At 40.9% G+C, this 22151-nt stretch overlaps 1 protein-coding gene across 5 annotated transcripts in view; it reads left to right on the plus strand.

Annotated features, from left to right (window-relative positions):
- TMEM120B (transmembrane protein 120B) overlaps window positions 1–22151 on the plus strand; it is a 43624-nt gene that overhangs the window by 15006 nt on the left and 6467 nt on the right. For 4 of the 5 annotated variants that reach the window (XR_006275937.1, XR_005289003.2, XM_043498416.1 and 1 more), the window contains 5 exons: window positions 3024–3119; window positions 7147–7236; window positions 20061–20126; window positions 21155–21216; window positions 21681–21773. Coding sequence is in view for 2 of the 5 variants with exons in the window: in XM_043498416.1 (XP_043354351.1) it covers window positions 3024–3119; window positions 7147–7236; window positions 20061–20126; window positions 21155–21216; window positions 21681–21773 (407 nt within the window). In the remaining 3 variants the exon portion in view is untranslated. Of the gene's footprint in view, window positions 1–3023; window positions 3120–7146; window positions 7237–16657; window positions 17056–20060; window positions 20127–21154; window positions 21218–21680; window positions 21774–22151 lie in introns of those variants that run through there. The other variant, XR_006275936.1, reaches the window with a different exon arrangement.

The following is a 22151-nucleotide window of genomic DNA, read 5'->3' on the forward strand; positions in this document are numbered from 1 at the left end:
TCTTGAATTGGAAGTATAATTTATCGTTTGGAGTAGAAATGTGATGTGTTGGCAGTTGGGCTGCCTAAGCTCTGGTTCTGTCTTCAACACAACCTGTTTAACGGAGGTGAAACAAAGTGTAAAATTAATATACCATGAATCATTATTAGACTGCGTCTCAGGATGCAGTCAGCAGCCCGCAAAGACTGACCAGGTTCCCTCAAGGGTCCGTTCTAGCTCCAGCACTTTTCAACCTATAAACCAGCGATATTCCACCAACATGCTGCCACAGTTCATGCATGTGGATGACATTGTGCTGGCTACTCAGGCTTCCTCATTTGAAACCTCAGAAAAGAGTCTAGAACAGGACTTTAAAAGCCTTAGAAATCTATTTCTAGGTGGTTAAAGCCAAATGCCTCAAACAGAGGTCTCAGCTTTCAATTTGAATAATATGCAGACCAAGAAGACGAATGGAGTGGATGAAGGGAAAGCAGTGGATGTATTGTTTCTTGACTTTAGCAAAGCTTTTGACACGGTCTCCCACAGCATTCTTGTCAGCAAGTTAAGGAAGTATGGGCCGGATGAATGCACTATAAGGTGGGTAGAAAGCTGGCTAGATTGTCGGGCTCAACGGGTAGTGATCAATGGCTCCATGTCTAGTTGGCAGCCGGTGTCAAGTGGAGTGCCCCAGGGGTCGGTCCTGGGGCCCGTTTTGTTCAATATCTTCATAAATGATCTGGAGGATGGTGTGGATTGCACTCTCAGCAAATTTGCGGATGATACTAAACTGGGAGGAGTGGTAGATACGCTGGAGGGGAGGGATAGGATACAGAAGGACCTAGACAAATTGGAGGATTGGGCCAAAAGAAATCTAATGAGGTTCAATAAGGATAAGTGCAGGGTCCTGCACTTAGGATGGAAGAATCCAATGCACCGCTACAGACTAGGGACCGAATGGCTCGGCAGCAGTTCTGCGGAAAAGGACCTAGGGGTGACAGTGGACGAGAAGCTGGATATGAGTCAGCAGTGTGCCCTTGTTGCCAAGAAGGCCAACGGCATTTTGGGATGTATAAGTAGGGGCATAGCGAGCAGATCGAGGGACGTGATCGTTCCCCTCTATTCGACACTGGTGAGGCCTCATCTGGAGTACTGTGTCCAGTTTTGGGCCCCACACTACAAGAAGGATGTGGATAAATTGGAAAGAGTACAGCGAAGGGCAACAAAAATGATTAGGGGTCTAGAGCACATGACTTATGAGGAGAGGCTGAGGGAGCTGGGATTGTTTAGTCTGCAGAAGAGAAGAATGAGGGGGGATTTGATAGCTGCTTTCAACTACCTGAAAGGGGGTTTCAAAGAGGATGGCTCTAGACTGTTCTCAATGGTAGCAGATGACAGAACGAGGAGTAATGGTCTCAAGTTGCAATGGGGGAGGTTTAGATTGGATATTAGGAAAAACTTTTTCACTAAGAGGGTGGTGAAACACTGGAATGCGTTACCTAGGGAGGTGGTAGAATCTCCTTCCTTAGAGGTTTTTAAGGTCAGGCTTGACAAAGCCCTGGCTAGGATGATTTAACTGGGACTTGGTCCTGCTTTGAGCAGGGGGTTGGACTAGATGACCTTCTGGGGTCCCTTCCAACCCTGATATTCTATGATTCTATGATTCTAAGACATTAAACATCAATTTCTGTGGGTCACTGTTGATGCACGGATGAATCCTGGATAACCCTGGACTGCGCACACTCAGCTTCCGTCGCCACCTTGAACAAACCAAAAGGGAAACGAAGGCCAGGGTCAAAATCATACAGAAACTTGCAGGAATATCTTGGGGAAGCAACACCTGCACACACCAAATATTGACACTAGCCCTGCTCCATTCCACAGAGAAATATTGTGCCCCAATTTGGAGCCAAAGCCCACACACAATTTTAGTGGACCCAGAAATTAATGCTGCTCTATGCATAATTAGTAGCACCCTCATGTCCATGCCATTTCCATGCCTATCGGCATTGGCAACATTGTGCCAGCAAATATCTGACAAGATGCTGCGACAGTTAGAGAGAACATAAAGATCATGGCAAATATCATAGTACTGCTCCACCATGACATAAAACACACACACACACACCCGCCACTAACTAACATTGAGAAAACCCTTCTGGTCTCGTGCCACAGCCTTCTGAGCAGAAGATAAGGATGTTTGCAGAAGATGGTCTGAAGCCTGGGTGGTTGCCAACATACCAAACAGAAATCTAATCCATGACCCCAACTGTGCAAGTGCTAGGCTTCTCCTTCCCACGGCACATAGGGACAACGTCCGACATGGAAGATATGCATACTTACTCCATAGAAGGAAAGTGAGGGAATCACCGAACTGTGACATGGTGCAAACTGTCAGTAACATCACAAATGATTGCTCATCCTGGAGGAGTCACAGCCGTTCAGGTGACACCCCTGTCTGCTCTGAACTGGATAAGAGACCTTAACATCCAGCTGTAGTCACATTGTTGCTTTCATTGTTCCACTATCGCCATACAGAAATAGTTGTCTCATAATATTTACTTATTTTGCAGGGTGTTGAGATTGAATTTCTTCATGTTAATGAAGAGCTTTATTAAAGTGAAGCCTCTCTCAGTGGTGCCATATAAGTACAAAGGTCTTACTGCTATTATACCATGCTTGCATTTTCTCAGTGGGAGGAAAATGGAACAGTGAGCTACATGTGTGGTGTTTTTTTGGGGATGGGGTGGGGGGAGAGATGAGGAAGAAATGTTCTTCAGGATCACTTTAAAACTTGTTTTTGTGGTGTGTCCCCTCCCCCTCACCCCCATGACAGTTGATAAGAAAAGCACCCAAGAAAAAACTCTAGATATTAGTTAAAGAAGTTTTGTCTTTGGACAGATAAGGTGTTAAGTGTACTACATGTATGTAGAATGGGAACTCTACTTGTAGAATGTAAATCAGTTTTAAAACCACAAATATTTAGATGTTTTACTTGTTTTTAATGGCAGAAATATTAATACTTTTGCATTATTTTGTCGTCCCAGGTTTGCCTACAAAGATGAATATGAAAAGTTCAAACTTTATTTGACAATAATCTTGTTACTTGGTGCTGTAGCATGCAGGTTTATTCTTCATTATAGGTAAGGCAGTACTTTTTATTTCTGATTAAACATTTTAAATAAAAAATATAGTGTTTGAATGTTTAGTTAGAAACCACTATTTTCACTGCATCTCAGTATCAGAATTAAACAAAACTGCTAACTCTATTGTGGTTAGTGCAGAATGCAGACTTAAGAGGCGCTGTCAAGATAAATCCTAGTGCTGTCCTGAAAGCACTTACACTTGTGTATAGTCCCATTTTCTTCAATGGAGCTATTTATGTACATAAAAGTTATTCATGTGGAAATATTTGGAGGATCAGGCACCATATCTTAAAACCAATTTTCTTTCCTTTGCTACTAGTAGCACCATAAATTATTACAGCTGAAAGCATTTTTAAATTTACTATTAAATAGGGCTGTCAAGCAATTAAAAAAATTGTGCTTAATCACATTGTTAAACAATAATAGAATACCATTTTATTCAAATATTTTTGGATGTTCTACATTTTCAGATGTATTGATTTTTACAGTGCAAATATTTGTAATCAAAATAGACACTTTGATTTCAATTACAACACAGAATACAAATTGTACAGTGCTCACTTTATATTTTTTATTACAAGTGTTTGCACTGTAACAAGACAAAAGAAATAGTATTTTTAAATTCACCTAATACAAGTACTGTAATGCAATCTCTTTATCATGGAAGTTGAACTTACAAATATAGAATTATAAACAAAAATACTGCATTCAAAAATAAAACAATCTAAAATTTTAGAGCTTGCAAGTCCACTCAGTCCTACTTCTTGTTCAGCCAGTCGCTTTGACAAACAAGTTTGTTTACTTTTTCAGGAGATAATGCTGCCCACTTCTTATTTACAATGACACCTGAAAGGTGAGAACAGGCATTCTCATGGCACTTTTGTAGCCAGTGTAGCTAGATATTTACGTGCCACATGCGCCTACTTCAGCCGCCATTCCAAGGGACATGCGTCCATGCTGATGATGGGTTCTGCTTGAAAACCATCTAAAGCGGTGCGGACCAACGCACGTTCATGTTCATTATCTGAGTCAGATGTCACCAGCTGAAGTTTGATTCTTTTTTTTTTTTCTTTTTTGGTGGGTAAGGTTCTGTAGTTTCCACGTTGGAGTGTTGCTCTTTTAAGACTAATGAAAGCATGCTCCCTACCTGATCCCTCTGAGATTTTGGAAGGTACTTTAGATTCTTAAATCTTGGGTCAAGTGCTGTAGCTATCTTTACAAATCTCACGTCGGTATCTTCTTTGCGTTTTGTCAAATCTGCAGTGAAAATATTCTTAAAATGAACAACATGTGCTGGGTCATCATCTGAGAATGCTGTAACATGAAGTATATGGCAGAATGCAGGTAAAACAGAGCAGGGGACATAAAATTCTCCCCCAAGGAATTCAGTCAAAATTTAATTAACTCATTTATTTATTTATTTATTTATTTTAAGCGAGTGTCATCAGCATGGCCACCATTCCAGAGGACATGCTTCCAAAGCATGAAGGGGCATATGAATGTTTAGCATATCTGGCACATAAATCCCTTGCAGTGATGGCTACAAAAGTGCCATGCAAATGCCTGTTCTCACTTTCTGGTGACATTGTAAATAAGAAGAGGGCAGCATTGTCTCCTGTAAATGTAAACAAACTTGTTTACATATCTGTTCAGGGGACACCATCATAGGGCCTAATCACATCAGCCACGCTATCAGAGGCTCGTTCACCTGAGCATCTACCAATGTGATATATGCCATCATGTGCCAGCAATGCCCCTCTGCCATGTACGTTGGCCAAACTGGACAGTCTCTACGTAAAAGAATAAATGGACACAAATCAGACGTCAAGAATTATAACATTCAAAAACCAGTTGGAGAACACTTCAGTATCTTTGGTCGCTTGATTACAGACCTAAAAGTTGCAATTCTTCAACAAAAAACCTTCAAAAACAGACTCCAATGAGAGACTGCTGAATTTGAATTAATTTGCAAACTGGATACAATTAACTTAGGCTTGAATAAAGACTGGGAGTGGATGTGTCATTACATAAAGTAAAACTGTTTCCCCTTGTTTATTTCCCGCCCTACTGTTCCTCACACGTTCTTGTCAACTGCTGGAAATAGCCCACCTTGATTATCACTACAAAAGGTTCTCCCTGCCCCCCGGCTCACCTGCTGGTAATAGCTCACCTTACCTGAAAAAAGAAAAGGAGTACTTGTGGCACCTTAGAGACTAACAAATTTATTTGAGCATAAGCTTTCATGAGCTACAGCTCACTTCATCGGCTGTAGCTCACGAAAGCTTATGCTCAAATAAATTTGTTAGTCTCTAAGGTGCCACAAGTACTCCTTTTCTTTTTGTTTGCCTCAGTATCAGAGGGGTAGCCGTGTTAGTCTGTATCCACAAAAACAACAAGGAGTCTGGTGGCACCTTCATGGATAAAAAACCTACTTCTTCAGATGTATGAAGTGGGTTTTTTTTTTTACCCACGAAAGTTTATGCCCAAATAAATCTGTTTAATCTTTAAAGTGCCACTGGACTCCTAATTGTTTTTGTTTGTGTGAACGATTGGTTGAACAAGAAGTAGGACTGAGTGCACTTGTAGCCTCTGAAGTTTTACATTGTTTTTGAGTGCAGTTATGTAACAAACAAATCTACATTTGTAAGTTGCACTTTCAGGACAGAGATTGCACTACAGTACTTGTATGACGTGAATTGAAAAATACTATTTCTTTATCATTTTTACAGTGCAAATATTTGTAATCAAAATACACTTTGATTAAATGTATTTCCAAAACATTTAATAAATTTCAACTGGTAGTCTCTTTAACAGTGTGATTAAAACTGCGATTAAACATGATTAACTCAAAATAATTAATCTCATGAGTTAACTCAGTGGGGTCTCAAACTTTTTTTTTTTTTTTTACTGGTGACCCCTTTCACATTGCAAGCCTCTGAGTGCAAGCCCCCCCCCAAAAAAAGTTAAACACAGTTTAATATATTTAACACCATTATAAATGCTGGAGGCAAGCGGGGTTTGGGGTGGAGGTTGACAGCTCGCAAGCCCTCTAGCGGGTCCCAACGCCCAGTTTGAGAACCCCCAATTTAACTGCAATTAACCAACAGCCCTGTTTAATCATTTTTGTTTATGTATTTAGCTCAGCTTGGACAATGCTAGACTCATTAGGTTTTTCTTTTTCTTTTTCTTGCTGGTGGTAATGCACTATGACAGCATTGTAATTTTGGGACTGCAAACATTGCAGGGGAATGTGCAAACCAAAGCAAACGCTGTCCTTTCTAAACGTAAATTAAAAGTAATGAAAATGTCTCTGGCATTGTATGACTTCTTGTATTTAACTGCAAGCAAAACTTGAGCCTGGCCCTCCTGTTAAGCTCCCTTTTAAATCTGCCATGAATGCAACATCATTTGTTAAGGATATAATTCCCTGGAATGCACAAATGCTCAGGGTTGTCTAGACTTTAAACTTTAGGATGTCCAAAATAGAGGAGTTTTTCTGGTCTTGAAAACAGAGTACAGTGCTCTACTGTGTTATTAGTTGATTGGATTTATATAGATCTAATCGTATCTGCTCATTAAATTAGCCTGAAAATGCCTGTGTAAATTGGATCATCTGCTTCTCCTATGGAGCACTCCCTCCTTCAGATGGAATTAATGTCATCTCTACACACCTGCTCATCAGCCTGGGATCCCAAGTCGTCTTTTTTTTTTTTTTTTTATCACATAGCACTTTCCCAGTCTCCCAAAGTAATGGAGTCTGTTTCTCCCCTCTCCCTCCACCCCCCAAAATTTGCATAGTTGTTGAAGAAAAGGCACAGTGTAGGGGTTGTGTAGGGGGGTTTTCAGCAGGACTAGTCAACATTAAGCATGTACCTAAGGGTTTGTAGGATCAGGGCCTTAATGTCTGTGGTTTCACACGAACTATTTTTCACTTACACTGTTCTTGGGGTAGGGAGGACAAGAATCTTGAAATGGATATTTATCATAACAAGGTTTGCTTGTTTTTGTTTTTGTTTTTTAATAGGGTGACAGATGAAGTGTTTAACTTCCTGTTGGTGTGGTATTACTGCACATTGACAATAAGGGAAAGCATTCTCATCAGCAATGGATCAAGGTACCATATGATATTCCAAAGTAATTCAAAGCACAGGATTCATTTAAAACAAAAAGACAAAGATGGTTTGTTGGATTCCAAGTGAGGTTGGGATAAAAATCCTGTTAACGGTCCTTTTTATTTGACCCTTTTGAACATCCATTTCCAAACACACACCCACTTGGGGATGAGAAAAACAAAGGCAAGTTATGAAGAAACTGTGCCTTGATCCCTTACACCAGAATGCTGAATGTGTTTATATTAATAAGCTAGTTTTTAGTGAGTTAGTAATAAGCTAGTCTGTCTTAATAGAAACTGAACTAGCAGGGTTTCCTGCGAATGTGAAAGATTGACAGTCTAAATATGCTTTAATTTTCCACTTTCCTTTGACTACCTCCCCATACCTTTAACTCAGTCTAAGGTGACACTATCGTAAGCATAAGACATAGTTGAAGGTCATCTGCATCACTGATTCCATCTCCCTGCAGATGTTAGATGCCACCCTCATAATTCAATAGTATATACAGTCTCTGAGACTACACTTGATCATAAGAATGGCCACACTGGGTCAGATCAAAGGTCCATCCAGCCCAGTATCCTGTCTACTGACAGCGGCCAGTGCCAGGTGCCTCAGAGGGAGTGAACCTAATGGGTAATGATCAAGTGATCTGTCTCCTGCCATCCATCTCCACCCTCTGACAAACAGAGGCTAGAGACACCATTCCTTACCCATCTTGGCTAATAGCCATTAATGGACTTAACCTCCATGAATGTATCCAGTTCTCTTTTAAACCCTGTTATAGTCCTACCCTTCACACCTCCACAGGCAAGGAATTCCACAGGTTGACTGTGCGCTGAGTGAAGAACTTCCTTTTATTTGTTTTAAACCTGCTACCCATTAATTTCATTTGGTGGTCCCTAGTTCTTATATTATGGGAACAAGTAAATAACTTTTTTCCTTATTCACTTTCTCCACACCACTCATGATTTTATATACCTCTATCATATCCCCCCTTAGTCTCCTTTTTTCCAAGCTGAAAAGTCCTAGCCTCTTTAATCTCTCTTCATATGGGACCCGTTCCAAGCCCCTAATCATTTTAGTTGCCCTCTTCTGAACCTTTTCTAATGCCAGTATATCTTTTTTGAGATGAGACCACATCTGTACGCACTGTTCAAGATGTGGGCATACCATGGATTTATATAAGGGCAATAAGATATTCTCCATCTTATTCTCTATCCCTTTTTTAATGATTCCTAACATCTTGTTTTCTTTTTTGACGGCCGCTGCACGGTGTGCGCACGTCTTCAGAGAACTATCCACGATGACTCCAAGATCTTTCTCCTGATTAGTTGTAGCTAAATTAGCCCCCATCATATTATATGTATAGTTGGGGTTATTTTTTCCAATGTGCATTACTTTACATTTGCCATTTTGTTGCCCAATCACTTAGTTTCATGAGAACTTTTTGAAGTTCTTCACAGTCTGCTTTGGTCTTAACTATCTTGAACAGTTTAGTATTGTCTGCAAACTTTGCTACCTCCCTGTTTACCCCTTTCTCCAGATCATTTATGAATAAGTTGAATAGGATTGGTCCTAGGACTGATCCTTGGGGAACACCACTAGTTACCCCTCTCCATTCTGAAAATTTACCATTTATTCCTACCCTTAATTTACATAAGAGCCTTTTGGTGAGGGACCTTGTCAAAGGCTTTCTGGAAATCTAAGTACACTATGTCCACTGGAGCCCCCTCAAAGAACTCTAATAGATTAGTAAGACATGATCTCCCTTTACAGAAACCATGTTGACTTTTGCGTAACAACTTGTTGTTCTGTGTGTCTGACGATTTTTATTCTTTCCTATTGTTTCAACTAATTTGCCCAGTGCTGATGTTAGACTTACCGGTCTGTAATTGCCAGGATCACCTCTAGAGCCCTTCTTAAATATTGGCATTACATTAGCTATCTTCCAGTCATTGGGTACAGTAGCTGCTTTAAAGGACAAGTTACAAACCATAGTTAATAGTTCCACAATTTCACATTTGAGTTCTTTCAGAAGTCTTGGGTGAATGCCATCTGGTCCCAGTGACTAGTTGTTAAGTTTCTCAATTAATTCCAAAACCTCCTCTAGTGGCACTTCAGTCTGTGACAATTCCTCAGATTTGTCACCTACAAAAGACAGTTCAGGTTTGGGATTCTCCCTCACATCCTCAACCGTGAAGACTGAAGCAAAGAATTCATTTAGTTTCTCTGCGATGACTTTATCGTTTTTAAGTGCTTCTTTTGTATCTCGATCGTCCAGGGGCCCCACTGGTTGTTTAGCCGGCTTCCTGCTTCTGATGTACTTAAAAAACATTATTACCTTTTGAGTTTTTGGCTAGCTGTTCTCCAAACTCCTTTTTGGCTTTTCTTGTTACATTTTTACATTTAATTTGGCTGTGTTTATGCTCCTTTCTATTTACCTCACTAGGATTTGACTTCCACTTCTTAAAAGATGCCTTTTTATCTCTCACTGCTTCTTTTGCATGGTTGTTAAGCCATGGTGGCTCTTTTTTAGTTCTTTTACTGTGTTTTTTAATTTGGGGCATACATTTTAAGTTGAGCCTCTATTATGGTGTCTTTGAAAAGTGTCTATGCAGCTTGCAGGGATTTCACTTTAGTCACTGTACCTTTTAATTTCTGTTTAACTAATCTCCTCATTTTTGTATAGTTCCCCTTTCTGAAATTTAAATGCCACAGGGTTGGGCTGTTGAGGTGTTCTTCCCACCACAGGAATATTAAATGTTGTTGTTCTATTATGGTTACTGTTTCCAAGCGGTCCTGTTATAATTACCTCTTGGACCAGATCCTGTGCTCCACTCAGGACTAGATCGAGAATTACATCTCCCCTTATGGGTTTCTGTACCAGCTGCTCCAAGAAGCAGTCATTTAAAGTATCGAGACATTTTGTCTCTGCATTTTGTCCTGAGGTGACTGTTTGTTTGTTAGGGGGCTTATTCCTTCACCCACTTACTTCCCTGATCCTTCTCGCATGAACAGAGAGCAACAATACCCGAAGTCCAAAGGTGCAAACAATTCGATGTTTATTGGGGTGAACTTCCAGCAAGCATGATTCCAGTTTCCTTCCTTAGTGTCCCCCTTCCCAGCTCTGACACCACAGAGCCTTACCTGTGGCCCTTTTCCCATTCCTGCCCTTAGCTAAATATGATTCCAATTTCCCCACCCCCATTTCCCCCTTTAGCAAAACATGATGCCAATTTCCTCACCCACTCACTTCCTGATTGACTGCAGACTGTATAGTAAAACTTGAGTTCTGATTAGCTATACCTTAACCAATCATTTTACTGGTTTCAGAGTAGCAGCCATGTTAGTCTGTATTCGCAAAAAGAAAAGGTGACCACGAAAGCTTATGCTCAAATAAATTTGTTAGTCTCTAAGGTGCCACAAGTACTCCTTTTCTTTTTGCGAATCATTTTACTGAAATTTAACTAATCAATCCTAACATATTGTAACATGATTATTTAACCAATTGTATCCCACCACCTTAATTAGTTTACACCCAGCAAAATTAATTATACAGCAGACAGAAACAATCACAGAACCAGACAGAGATTATACAGACAAACAATGGGGATATGACAGGTTTCAGAGTAGTAGCCGTGTTAGTTTGTATTCGCAAAAAGAAAAAAGGAGTACTTGTGGCACCTTAGGTGCCACAAGTACTCCTTTTCTTAATGGGGAAATGGGGACTACAGTGACAGAACAAACACAGAAATGAGGATTTCACGTCCCAGCTATTGATAAGTGAGTTCTTGCCAGACAGGATGCTATCAAACTAAGTTTCCTTTTACATCTTTTAGGCACTTCCCTTTCTCTGGAGATGATAGGAATACAATCCTGTCCTGATAATGCCTAACAGCCCAATAGCACTTTCTTTCAATGTGACTAGGTTGGAATGTGAGGAGGTGACCGGTTGCTTCCCAGCTTATGGCTGCTTCTGTTGCTTAGCCAAAGGCCTTAGCCTAAGAAAGGGCCTCAGACTGTCACAGTAAGAGAAGGACTTTACACTGGCAGACAGTGATTTTGATTCTCTTTTATACCTCTATAACTAGCTAAGTGATAAGAATACACCTAAATTCTTAGAGTATAGGCCTTTACAGACAGGCCTGAATATCTATATCCTAACAGTGACATGTACCCAGTCAATATGGGGATAATTGAAATCCCCCACTATTACTGAGTTTTTTATTTTGATGGCCTCTCTAATCTCCCTTAGCATTTCATTGTCACTATCGCTGCCCTGGTCAGGTGGTCGATAATATATCCCTACTGTTGTATTCTTATTAGAGCATTGAATTACTATCCATAGAGATTCTATGGAACATGTGGATTCATTTAAGATTATTTCATTTGATTCTACATATAGTGCCACTCCCCAACCCCCCATGACCTGTTCTGTCCTTCCGATATATTTTGTACCCTGGAATATCTTAGCCAAAAGCCTACGGAAAAGACTGTATTTTTGTAGCTTTCCAGAATCCTTGTATTTTTGGAACTGCATTAATATCTCTCACCCTTCTTTTAAAATCACAGTAGAAACTCTGATTCCATACTAAAAAGGAATGCAGAGAAGCCTAACTGTGGTCTAGATTTATAATGTGATTTATCTGGTTGCAGAAATAGATAATGAATGCATTTCCAGCTCTTGATAGAGGTCGATTTATACCATGTAGCAAAACATATATCTAAACTACAATGGGGGGGGGGAGAATCGGATGTTAAAGTAGATATAATTTAATAGTGGTAAAAATAGTACACACCTGTTAGAAATTAAAAATAAACGAAAGCCCCCAAACACTATCTCTCTCAATAACGTCATAGTCTAAATTGTTTTTTATCTGTTTCCTCTTTAAAAATGTATGCTTTCAATATAAATATCCTAAATTTATTTGCAGATTCATTTATAGCTGGAGTTCCTCTTTGGAAGTTTCCAGTATTGCCAATTCAAGTTACATCATCAACATGAAAACTGCTAGTGTTCCACAAAATGTATATACTTAGTCACACCTAACTATAATGCTAGATGCTGATACAAATAACTGGAACATTACTATAACTGAAGGAAACACATGAAAATGTTTCTCTATTTTTTCAATTTTGGTTATTTTATGCATTTGACAGCACTTTGTGCATAGCCAGTTTCACTGTTCCCCTTATAGTTAAAGAGACTTTTATAAACATCTGGAGGAGCAGAAAAATCTCTCAAATCTTACTTCAAAGGAATTTAAAAAATAATAATTTCATAGTATTTAGAGCAGTGAATTTAAAAAACACAACAATCTCTTCCTCCTCTTCCCCCCCCCCCCCCCAAAAAAAAACAAAGAAAAGAAAAACAGGTGACAGTCAGTCAATCGAAGATAAATCAAGTTGACAGTGTCCTTTTCAGTCAAACCATGTTAAGGAATAACCTTGCACCTCTAGGGGACCTGACTACATGACCTGAATATTCTTTCCTCCCCCCACCACCCAAAGATCTTCAGATTCCCTAGTCTGAATGATAGAAGTTGTAGTTGCATCCTGAGAGTCCTACAGCATTCCAAAGAAGCATTACTAATAGTGGCTTTGAACTAGGGATGTCTTGCATTCCCTTCCTTATGGCTGGAAATATAGCCATTAAAAAACAAACGCAACCTCCATGAGACATGAAACAACACTCTGCAAGATTACTTTTTGCTTGATTTTGTTGTTTAAGCCCTGTGTATATTCCACAAGCCATCTGTAATAAATCAGTGCAAATGCTGAGATGTGCTGTGCTGCATACACTTTTAGCAGTGATTATACTGAATGCCATTTCAGGCCCTCTCCCAATGTCCTAGTAGCCAGCCAACTCACATTCCTCAAGTGCCTGGCTAGAAAGGACAATAATTGGGACTTATTCACTCAGTTGACTTCATTATTTCTTCTGTACGCTGGAGACGCAAATTGGGCCGATTATTGCTTATGAAGTCAGATCTGATGGCCCCCTGCTGAGTTGTTACTCATCCATTGTAGATTGGCCCTCACAAGGGAAAACACACAATCTAGACAATGAATACACACACACACACACACACACACACACGCACTACTGCTGTATTAATTGGTTCTTTCTCTAATTTGACTGGTTTGCCACACTTTGAATAAGCAAAACTACTTTACTTCAACTTCACTTATGGATCCTTGTCCAATAAACACTACCCTGGGGAACCAAATGGCTTATAAACTCCCTCTTAATTGAACTTAATACATGAGTAAACCAACTAAAATGGTGATGGTAGAAGACTTGTGTTGACAGCACACTATACATATAGTTAAGCAGTAATGAATGAGGTGCAAAATGTTTACTAGGGTTTAATGACCAACTGGAAGGAGTTTATGGCCATTTATCTCAATCAGTCACTTATCGAAAGCCTTGTACTAAAGTAATTTCTTCTATTACATACTAAAAAGAGAGAGGCAGAGAACCTCCATGTGTAGTGGTGGTTGAGGGGTGTGTACATTTCTGGGGAAACTCGTGCGTAATTAGCAAATACTATTGCTTGCAGTCTTCAGAGATGATTCATCCAGATTGATCTGTATTACCGGTGAAGCTACAACACTGTGAATATAATCACAGCATTGTAGCAACAATTACTTATAAGTACCAGCATCCTGGCATAAAACTAACAATTGTAGCCACAGAACTGTTGTTAAAAACCCCCTCATGTAAGCTAGAGATTTTGCTTCTAGTTTCATTTCAGGAAAGCAGTTGTCTCTAGACCAATGGTTTTCAAAGTGTGGTCACGACCAAGTACTGGGTCACAGAATGTAAGGCACTGGGTCATGGGGGCTCTGGTCAGCACCGCCAACTGGGCCGTTAAAAGTCCCATCAACAGTGCTCCCCAGCTAAAGCAGGCTTGTCCCTACCTGTTCTGACACTGCACTGTGCCCCGGAAGCAGCCAGAAGCAGGTCTGGCTCCTAGGCGGGGGTGTGTGGGGGAGGGCAGCACAGGGCTGGAGCTGTACCACTGTAATGTTTCAGGTGTAAACAGTCCCTTACAATCATGAATTAAGCTTCACAAACCCTCTGTAAAGTAAAGGAAGTGGTGGTCTCATATTCTACAACTAGGGAAACTGAAACACAGAGACATTAAGCAACTAGTCTGAAGTCGCACACAACCAGGAATTGTCCCAGTCTTGCATGTTAGTCACAGCACCAACAATTTCCTCATTAAACAACTCAACATTGGCCTAATGCTTCCAAAACTAACATGATTTCAATATCTGAAACTAACCTATCCCATTGTGATAATGTGTATATTTCTTGATTGCGCCTCATAAAGTCTGGTGATATTCTTTTGTTTTAAATTTTGAAGCTTTCTCTTTATTAATATTATAAGAAACTCACTCATTAAAATCAAGACTGAAATTTAATTTATTTGTATAATATTATAGGAATGTACATAGTAGGTAGCACTTACAGTATCTTGGCAGCAGTCATGATTCTATTAGACAGTGCTCTGATTGCTACTTTCCTCTCATGCTAGATAGTCTGCCAGCATTTAAGATGCTCCCTACCTCAACTCCCTTCTCAAACTAGTGCAGGTGTTGCATAGATAATGCTGTCTAGAATAGAGTAATGGGAGCTTAGTCTCCTACCTAATTCTCCTCCTTGCTGAGAGATACTGCATTGTACAAATCCACCTCCCATCATGCCTAAAGATGCTCTAGTAATGAGTTGTATCTGCTTGCAGACTTCAATTAGTCAGACTAGTGCGCTACGCTGCTTCCTTTTGGCCTGGTTTACTCTGCAAAGTTAGGTCAATGTAAGTCCCCTTGCGTTGACCTAGTTGTGCATGTCTCTACACTTAAATTGGTTTCCCACTGATTGTAAGCTCTCCATTATGCCAGCACAGTAACACCGCCTTCCTGAGTGGCGTTGAGTCGTGGTCAATATATTGAGGTCAATGCAGTGCAAGTGTAGACATTGCATTCCCTACGTCAACCCTAACAGTCCTCCAGCAGCTGTCTCACAATGCCTGACTGATCATTCTGGTCACAGTTGTGAATTCTGCTGCTCAGGGGTCATGGAGACCAGAAGACTTCTCTTGCCCTTTAAATCCCTGCAAAGTTTTGAAATGCCTTTTCTTGGTTGGTCATCTTGGCGAGGACACAGGAACAGAGGGCTTCAAGGTGTGCAGCTGACCATGTCGGCTATATGTTTCCACTTGGAGTAGACCGGTGATACTTAATCTCATGGGCCTGTGGAGAGAAGAGGCTGTGCAAGCACAGCCACAAATCAGCCATAGAAACATGGACATCTATGAGCAGATTGAATGGGGGATGCAGGAGAAAGGGTATGACAGGGAGCAGCAGCAGCAGTGCTGTGCGAAAGTGAAGAAACTGTGGCAGGCATACCATAAAGCCAGAGAGGCCAACAGTCAACTTGATGCTGAGCCACAGATCTGCCATTCTTACAAAGAACTGCATGCCGTACTTGGAGGAAACCCCACCAGCATCTTGCACGCCTCCAAGGAGCCTGAGTCCTTGGCCCCTGGTTTGAACAGCGAGGAGGAGGATGGGGGACGTGTGACCATGGGTGGGGAGCTTGTTGAGCCGTGCTGTGAGCCAGGACCTGTTTGAGACTCCACAGTCTAGTCAGTCCTGGCAGCTGAGCACAGGTGAACCTGATACAGGGGAAAGAACCTTGGGTAAGTGTGTAAATGTATTTCCCATTACAGTGATGGTGCCCCCAACTTAGCAGAACATAGCTATTGACTTGCCTTTAATTTATTTGTACTAGAAGAGCTAGTGGTACAACAGATAAAATCTGTTTTTCATTCCCCTATGGAGTTAGGCAGGGGACTCCTTATGGAGCAGTTTATGTACCTGGGTTATCACTTGAATTCTCCTGAGAGATCTCGATGAAACTTCCACAGAGGTACTTTGCAATGTTCTCATGGGCCTAAAAGGTTTCTAGGGACGGCAGCCTTATTTCTTCCACTGAGGTAGGACCCTTTTCCATGCCAGTCAGCAATAATTTTGGCAGGCACTATTTCATAAACAGGTTAGCAGCATACTGGCCCAGGCAACTTTGGAATGCCAGGAGCAACTGTTATCTGTGCCTTTGTTACTCTCAGGAGTGAGAGATCAGCTGAAATCACCACCATCTTTGGTGATCGTGTTCAGTGCCATTGCCATATACTCAGTTTCATGCAACTGGGCCATTCCCATGTCATTTCCCTCAGCCCTGGCCAGCCATACCCACCATGTGAGTGGGGCCGTGAAGAAGCACTCCGAAGCAGAAGTGTCAATCATGTCTTCTTTAAAACCTTAGGAGAGCAAGGGAAGGGAGTTCTGAACCTTAACTTTTGCATTCTGTTGTACTATTGTCAGTATAGTCACCTCTGTCTGTTTTATCTGCAGTTGCTCGAGGGGCTCCCAGATCAGGAGGAGAAAGAAGAGAACTCAGGGTGATGTGTTCCGTGAGATCCTGGAAGCTAGAGCTGTGTCAGACCATGAACAGAGGCCCTGGAGGATGAATACTGCAGACTCTAGGGAGAAAGGTCCAGGAGCTGGAGAGGGAGATGCACCAGGACATAATGGAGCTTTTCCAACAGCAAACACAGATGCTGTAGACACTTGTGGACCTACAGGGTCCACAATCCCAGGCTCATCTCCCTTTGCAGTCCCTGGAGAACTCCAGAATGGCAACTCCCTATATCTCTACACGCACTCAACATTCCACATGGCATCAGGGACACATCCCTACCCCTCCACACTGGGGGACATCATGGACAAACACAACTTCAGCTACAGTTGCTGTATGTATAGCTAACATGGACATGAATGTTCCATCCCCTTCTTTATGCTCTGTTCCATAAATTTATTAAGGTTGTAATATATTTGCTTTTAACTTTCACAGATCTTTTTTTCTGAAGTGAGGTTACTCAATAAAATTATTATTTGGAAAATAATTCCTGCAGAATGGCTGGCAGTACTGAAAGCACCTACTTACTTGTGATTGTACACTTTGTCATTGATCTTATGAGCTACGATTATTACTGTTTGACATAAATGTACAGCATGTACCACAAAAGTAATAGGTACGCATCTATGAATACAACACTGACAAGGCACCAAGTGCCACACAATTCCTAACAGGTTCCCAAACCTCAGGGCCAGGCAGAGCATAGTACACCACAACACATTATTGTGACTCTGTTAAAGTGCTCTTTCAAAGCCTCCCTGAGCTGTGTAGCTCCGTGTTGAGCTTTTTTGATAGCCCTTGTATCTGGCTGTTCAAATGCAGCAGATGGCCATTCCACCTCTGCCCTCCACCCTGGCAGCAACTTTTCTTCCTTTGCATCACAGACATTATGCAGGACACAGTGGGCATATCGCTATTGAGATATTTTTCTCACTGAGATCCAATCTTGTGAGTAAACAACACCAGCATCTCTTCAGTCTACCAAAAGCACATTTGGCTGTCATTATGCGCCTACTTGAGCCGGTAGTTGATTCTTTCCTTGGTGTTGTTGAGGTGTATGGTTTCTGGCTTCATGAGCTATGGGAGTAAGCAGTAGGCTGGGACCCCCAGGATCACTACTGGCATTTCAACATTACCAAAGGTGATCTGCCAGTGGGGAAGTCCCTGCCTGTAGCTTTCTGAACAGTCCTGTGTTCTTAAAGCTGCAAGCATCATGTGCCTTTCCTTACCAGCCAACATTGATGTCAGTGAAGTGTCTTGAGTGAGCTACAAGAGCTTGCATAATGACAGAAAAATAGCCCTTTCTGTTGATTTCTCTGTGGCAAAGGGGTGTGGTGCCAGAATAGGGATATGCATGCTGTCCATTGCTCCACCCCAGTTCGGGAACCTCATTGCTGAAAATCCATCCATTTTGGCCTGCACGTTGCCAAGAATCACAGTCCTGAGCAGGAGACTATTAATGGCCCTTCACACTTGCGTGACAGTGGTCCCCCACAGTGGATTTTCCAACTCCAAAATGATTTCTCACAGCAGCAATCCAGTGTTGCAAGTTTCCACGGTGCAATCGCCACTTGGTTCTCCATTGTCCATGCAATTCCCTTTGTAGTCTCCCTGCACTGGAGAGCTGGGTTGAGCTCAGCACACAGATCCAGGAATGTGGTCTTGTACATCTGAAAGTTCTGAAGCCACTGCTCATCATCCCAAATCTTCATTATGATGTGATTCTACCAGTCAGTGCTCATTTGTCAGGCCCAGAAGTGGTGCTCCACCATTTGCAGCTGTTCCATGAATGTCACCAACAATTTTGAATTGATTCTTGCTGTAGGACACAGCAATCTGACGTCCAGGACGTTGTCCTGTTCCCTGTAGTTCTTGTCATTTTGCAAATACTGGAGGATTGTGCGTTTTGTGCTTGCAGTGCGCATGATGAGTGCAGAGCTGTGTAGGCTCCATGCTTAGGGGTGGACAGCAACAAGTCCTGTGTGTGTTCGTGGGACTTTCAAGTCCTGTGACGTAATAGGGTGGAGGAAGTTGGATGCTGGGAAGTTGACCTCTTGTTCCCAGTTCCCCGTGTAATTAGTTTCTGCCCCACCATGCATTGCCAAAACTTACCAAAAGGGAGTGCGGTGGATGGTTGTGAGTTGCACGCTGAGAAACTTATGGTACAGTGTGCTGTGCATTGACACAAGCACTCCTGGTGAGTACTTGCAGTGCCAATGCAAGGCACCAAGTATGCACGCGCACAAGCAATATACCTAACCGCGGCGGCTTTATACCACTGTAACTTTGGTCGGCAAAAGTTTGTAGTGTAGCCATGCCCTTACACTCACTCACCTCATGAGTTCCCTTAATGCGTTGCTGATGCAACTTGTGCAATATCAGTCAGAAAAATAAAGGGTGTGTAAGGGGGGGTGTTTGTGTGTAGGTTCTGCCTCTGAACATCATCCCCTTTCCTCTGTGTGGGTTCAGCTGAACATCACATCCTGTGTGTGCACGCGTGCACAGAAGAACATCACTCCATTTCCTGCTGCACACAGTCACTTCTATCGCATCCTCTAAAATAAAGTAGCTTGCAGGCTTGAGGCTGCATGGATGTTGCTGGTTAGGCGGGTGGTGCCCAGAAGAGGGCATTCCCCCTCTAGGCTGATGTTTTGGGGGGGGAGGTGTGGTAATGGTGCTTACTCAGACTTCTAATGACTTTCTGCTATCATTACATAATTGAAGTGTGGTGGGGTGGGATTCAGTGACCTCTGAGAACCTCACCGACAAAATGTATCCATTATATATGCTGAGGAAAATGGAGAGGCCAACGGTCTGAACCCAGAATGGAGAGCCATTGGAATGTTCTTCCTGATGGGATCTGGTTGGGGGAAAATTAAGTCTGCTGCTCATTGGTGCTTTTTTATGACTGAGAATGAATGGGAACTGTGGGCTTTCTTGGGATTTCTTGCAATTTCGTTGACAGTTACAATTGTGAAATGTAGAAATGAAACAATGGCTGCTTTTGCCTCCCAGTAACATTGAATAAACTCTGTATTTAATCTCACAGTGGTAGATTGTTTTGACTTAAGATTGTGATGTTCCTGTTTTTTCAAACCTCACTTATTTTATACTGATTGATATTTATTTATTTTTTTCATCCTAGCTCAGGAAATGATTTAGTACTGATCTGGCCAAACTATTTTAGCACATTCTGCTCAGACTGATAACTTTCTCCAGTTTATGCCATCATGTTCCATCTCAATATTGAAAGGCTGGCTTTGAATTTAGGGTGCATGTTAGTGACTTTCCTCCCTACTCTTCTTCTTAATTACCTGTTTTGTTTTCTTTCCTTTTAAGGATTAAGGGCTGGTGGGTGTCTCATCATTATGTCTCCACATTTCTATCTGGAGTAATGTTAACATGGTAAGTTTTCTCTTTACTCTGCTGACAGATTTTCATTAATGGTTTTAAACACTTCTTGGAGACATCTAAAGTGACCTGATATAAATGTGTTTTCCCAGGCACTTGCTGCAGCTTTGTGCCTTATGTTTTCTCTGGTGTGACATTTGGAATGATAAATATAGAACTACTGGAGAGTTCACAGTTACAGCGCCATTAAAACAACACCTCAGTAGCTGTAATGGGGCAGCAAAATGTCTGAATCTCCCTAATTTTGCTGCTCTGTATAAAGATCTAAGAAATTTATATTGAAGAACAAGCAGATAAATCTCTCTTTCTATATAAACAATAAATGACATGAATTATATTCAATAAATCTTTGGGTTTTTTATCTGTTTATAATGAAAGTAACATTCAAACTTGGTTTTGTTCTGGTTTTTAATTTTTATTTCCTGGTTTGGATGATTGTGCAAACAGATTGAATGTCTTTTTATGTAATTTAACAAAACCTTGATTAAAATAGTTTCACTTATCTTTTTATATATATGTTTAATACAAAAATTTTTTTCAGTCACCATTTAACTTCTTTATTAAAACCATAGGAACAGAAATAGTTTTTATGAAAACAATTACTTCTCCCCTCAAGTGCACACACCTATATTGATTGATTTTTTTGTTTGTTTGTTTGTTTTGCAAATATTGCTGAATGATTTGATCATTGGCTATAGAATACTGCCATTTAATTAACAAGAAAAAGCAACATTCCAAGTTAGAGAAAAGAACCCAGGGAAACCCAATGAGATAACTCTGGGTTGAAGGCAGCTTGTGATGTTTGGACATTTACTGACACCATAAGCTTTGCCATATGCTTTGGTAAAAGCTGAGATATGCAGCCTAGTGGGCCGCACTGGATAACAAGAATAATTGCTTATGCCATTCACTGATGGGATCAGACTTGACTGAAATAGGGAAAAGGAAATTTGTATTACTTTTTGTTTCTTATTAAAACAAAAGTGTGAATCTTTTTTCTTTTTTACACCCTTCTCTATCAGGCCAGATGGACTCATGTATCAAATGTTTCGCAATCAATTTTTAGCATTTTCAATTTTTCAGAGTAAGTATATCTTACCTTGCTAATTCTTGAATGAAATATGGATCCTCTACACTTCTGCTCCTTAACTATTAAGGTTCCTAGAGGATCATTCGTATTAAACTAAGGGCTTGTCTACAGTTGAAACACTTCAGGAGCACTGTTATAGCGCTTCACTATAGATACTACCTGCCCCATCGAGAGGCAGTAGCTAGGTTGATAGCACTAAGTCAATTAAAGAATTCTTCAATCTGAACCGAGGGGCGGGGTGTTAGACCAGCTTAACTACATGGATCAGGGGTATGGATTTTTCACACTTCTGAGCCATGTAGGTGGGTCGACCTAACTTTTTAGTGTGGACCAGGTCTATGTTAGCTGATAGCAATAAATTAACTCTTACTGTTTTTGTGTTAGAGTAGCCAGTGCAACATGATTTTGTTTTTTTCCTCCCAGTTCCAGCTAAAATGAATAATTCCTTTGTTTTCCAGGCTGTGTACAGTTCCTACAGTATTATTATCAAAGTGGCTGCCTTTACAGACTCCGTGCATTAGGGAAAAGAAACCACTTGGATCTTACAGTAGGTGAGTTTTTGTAACCCCTAATTTAGTTTTACAAAAAACATTTAAGTTACATTCAGCAGCTAATTGACTTAGTTTTAAATGTGATTTCTCAAAAAGCCTGTTTTCACTTCCACAGAGTATCTCAAAGCTTTCACAGCATCATTCCACTATCCTGCTCTGCTTATTTTGAGTATGTAGGTGTTAGCAACAGGAGACTGAAACTAAATGATTTATGACCCCTTTGTTGTTGGACAAAAAGGATAGTATTAAACTGATATATTGAAGTCTTTGTGATCTTAAATGTAAAAATTGTATATTTGTCATTTGTTGTCAGCCATAGGCATCCAGGGTGCTTTACATACAATGCAGAGCTCCTTGTCTTGAACTTCTTATCTGAAG

The sequence above is a fragment of the Dermochelys coriacea genome, chromosome 15 (genome assembly GCF_009764565.3).
Source record: "Dermochelys coriacea isolate rDerCor1 chromosome 15, rDerCor1.pri.v4, whole genome shotgun sequence".
NCBI classification, from domain to species: Eukaryota; Metazoa; Chordata; order Testudines; family Dermochelyidae; genus Dermochelys; species Dermochelys coriacea.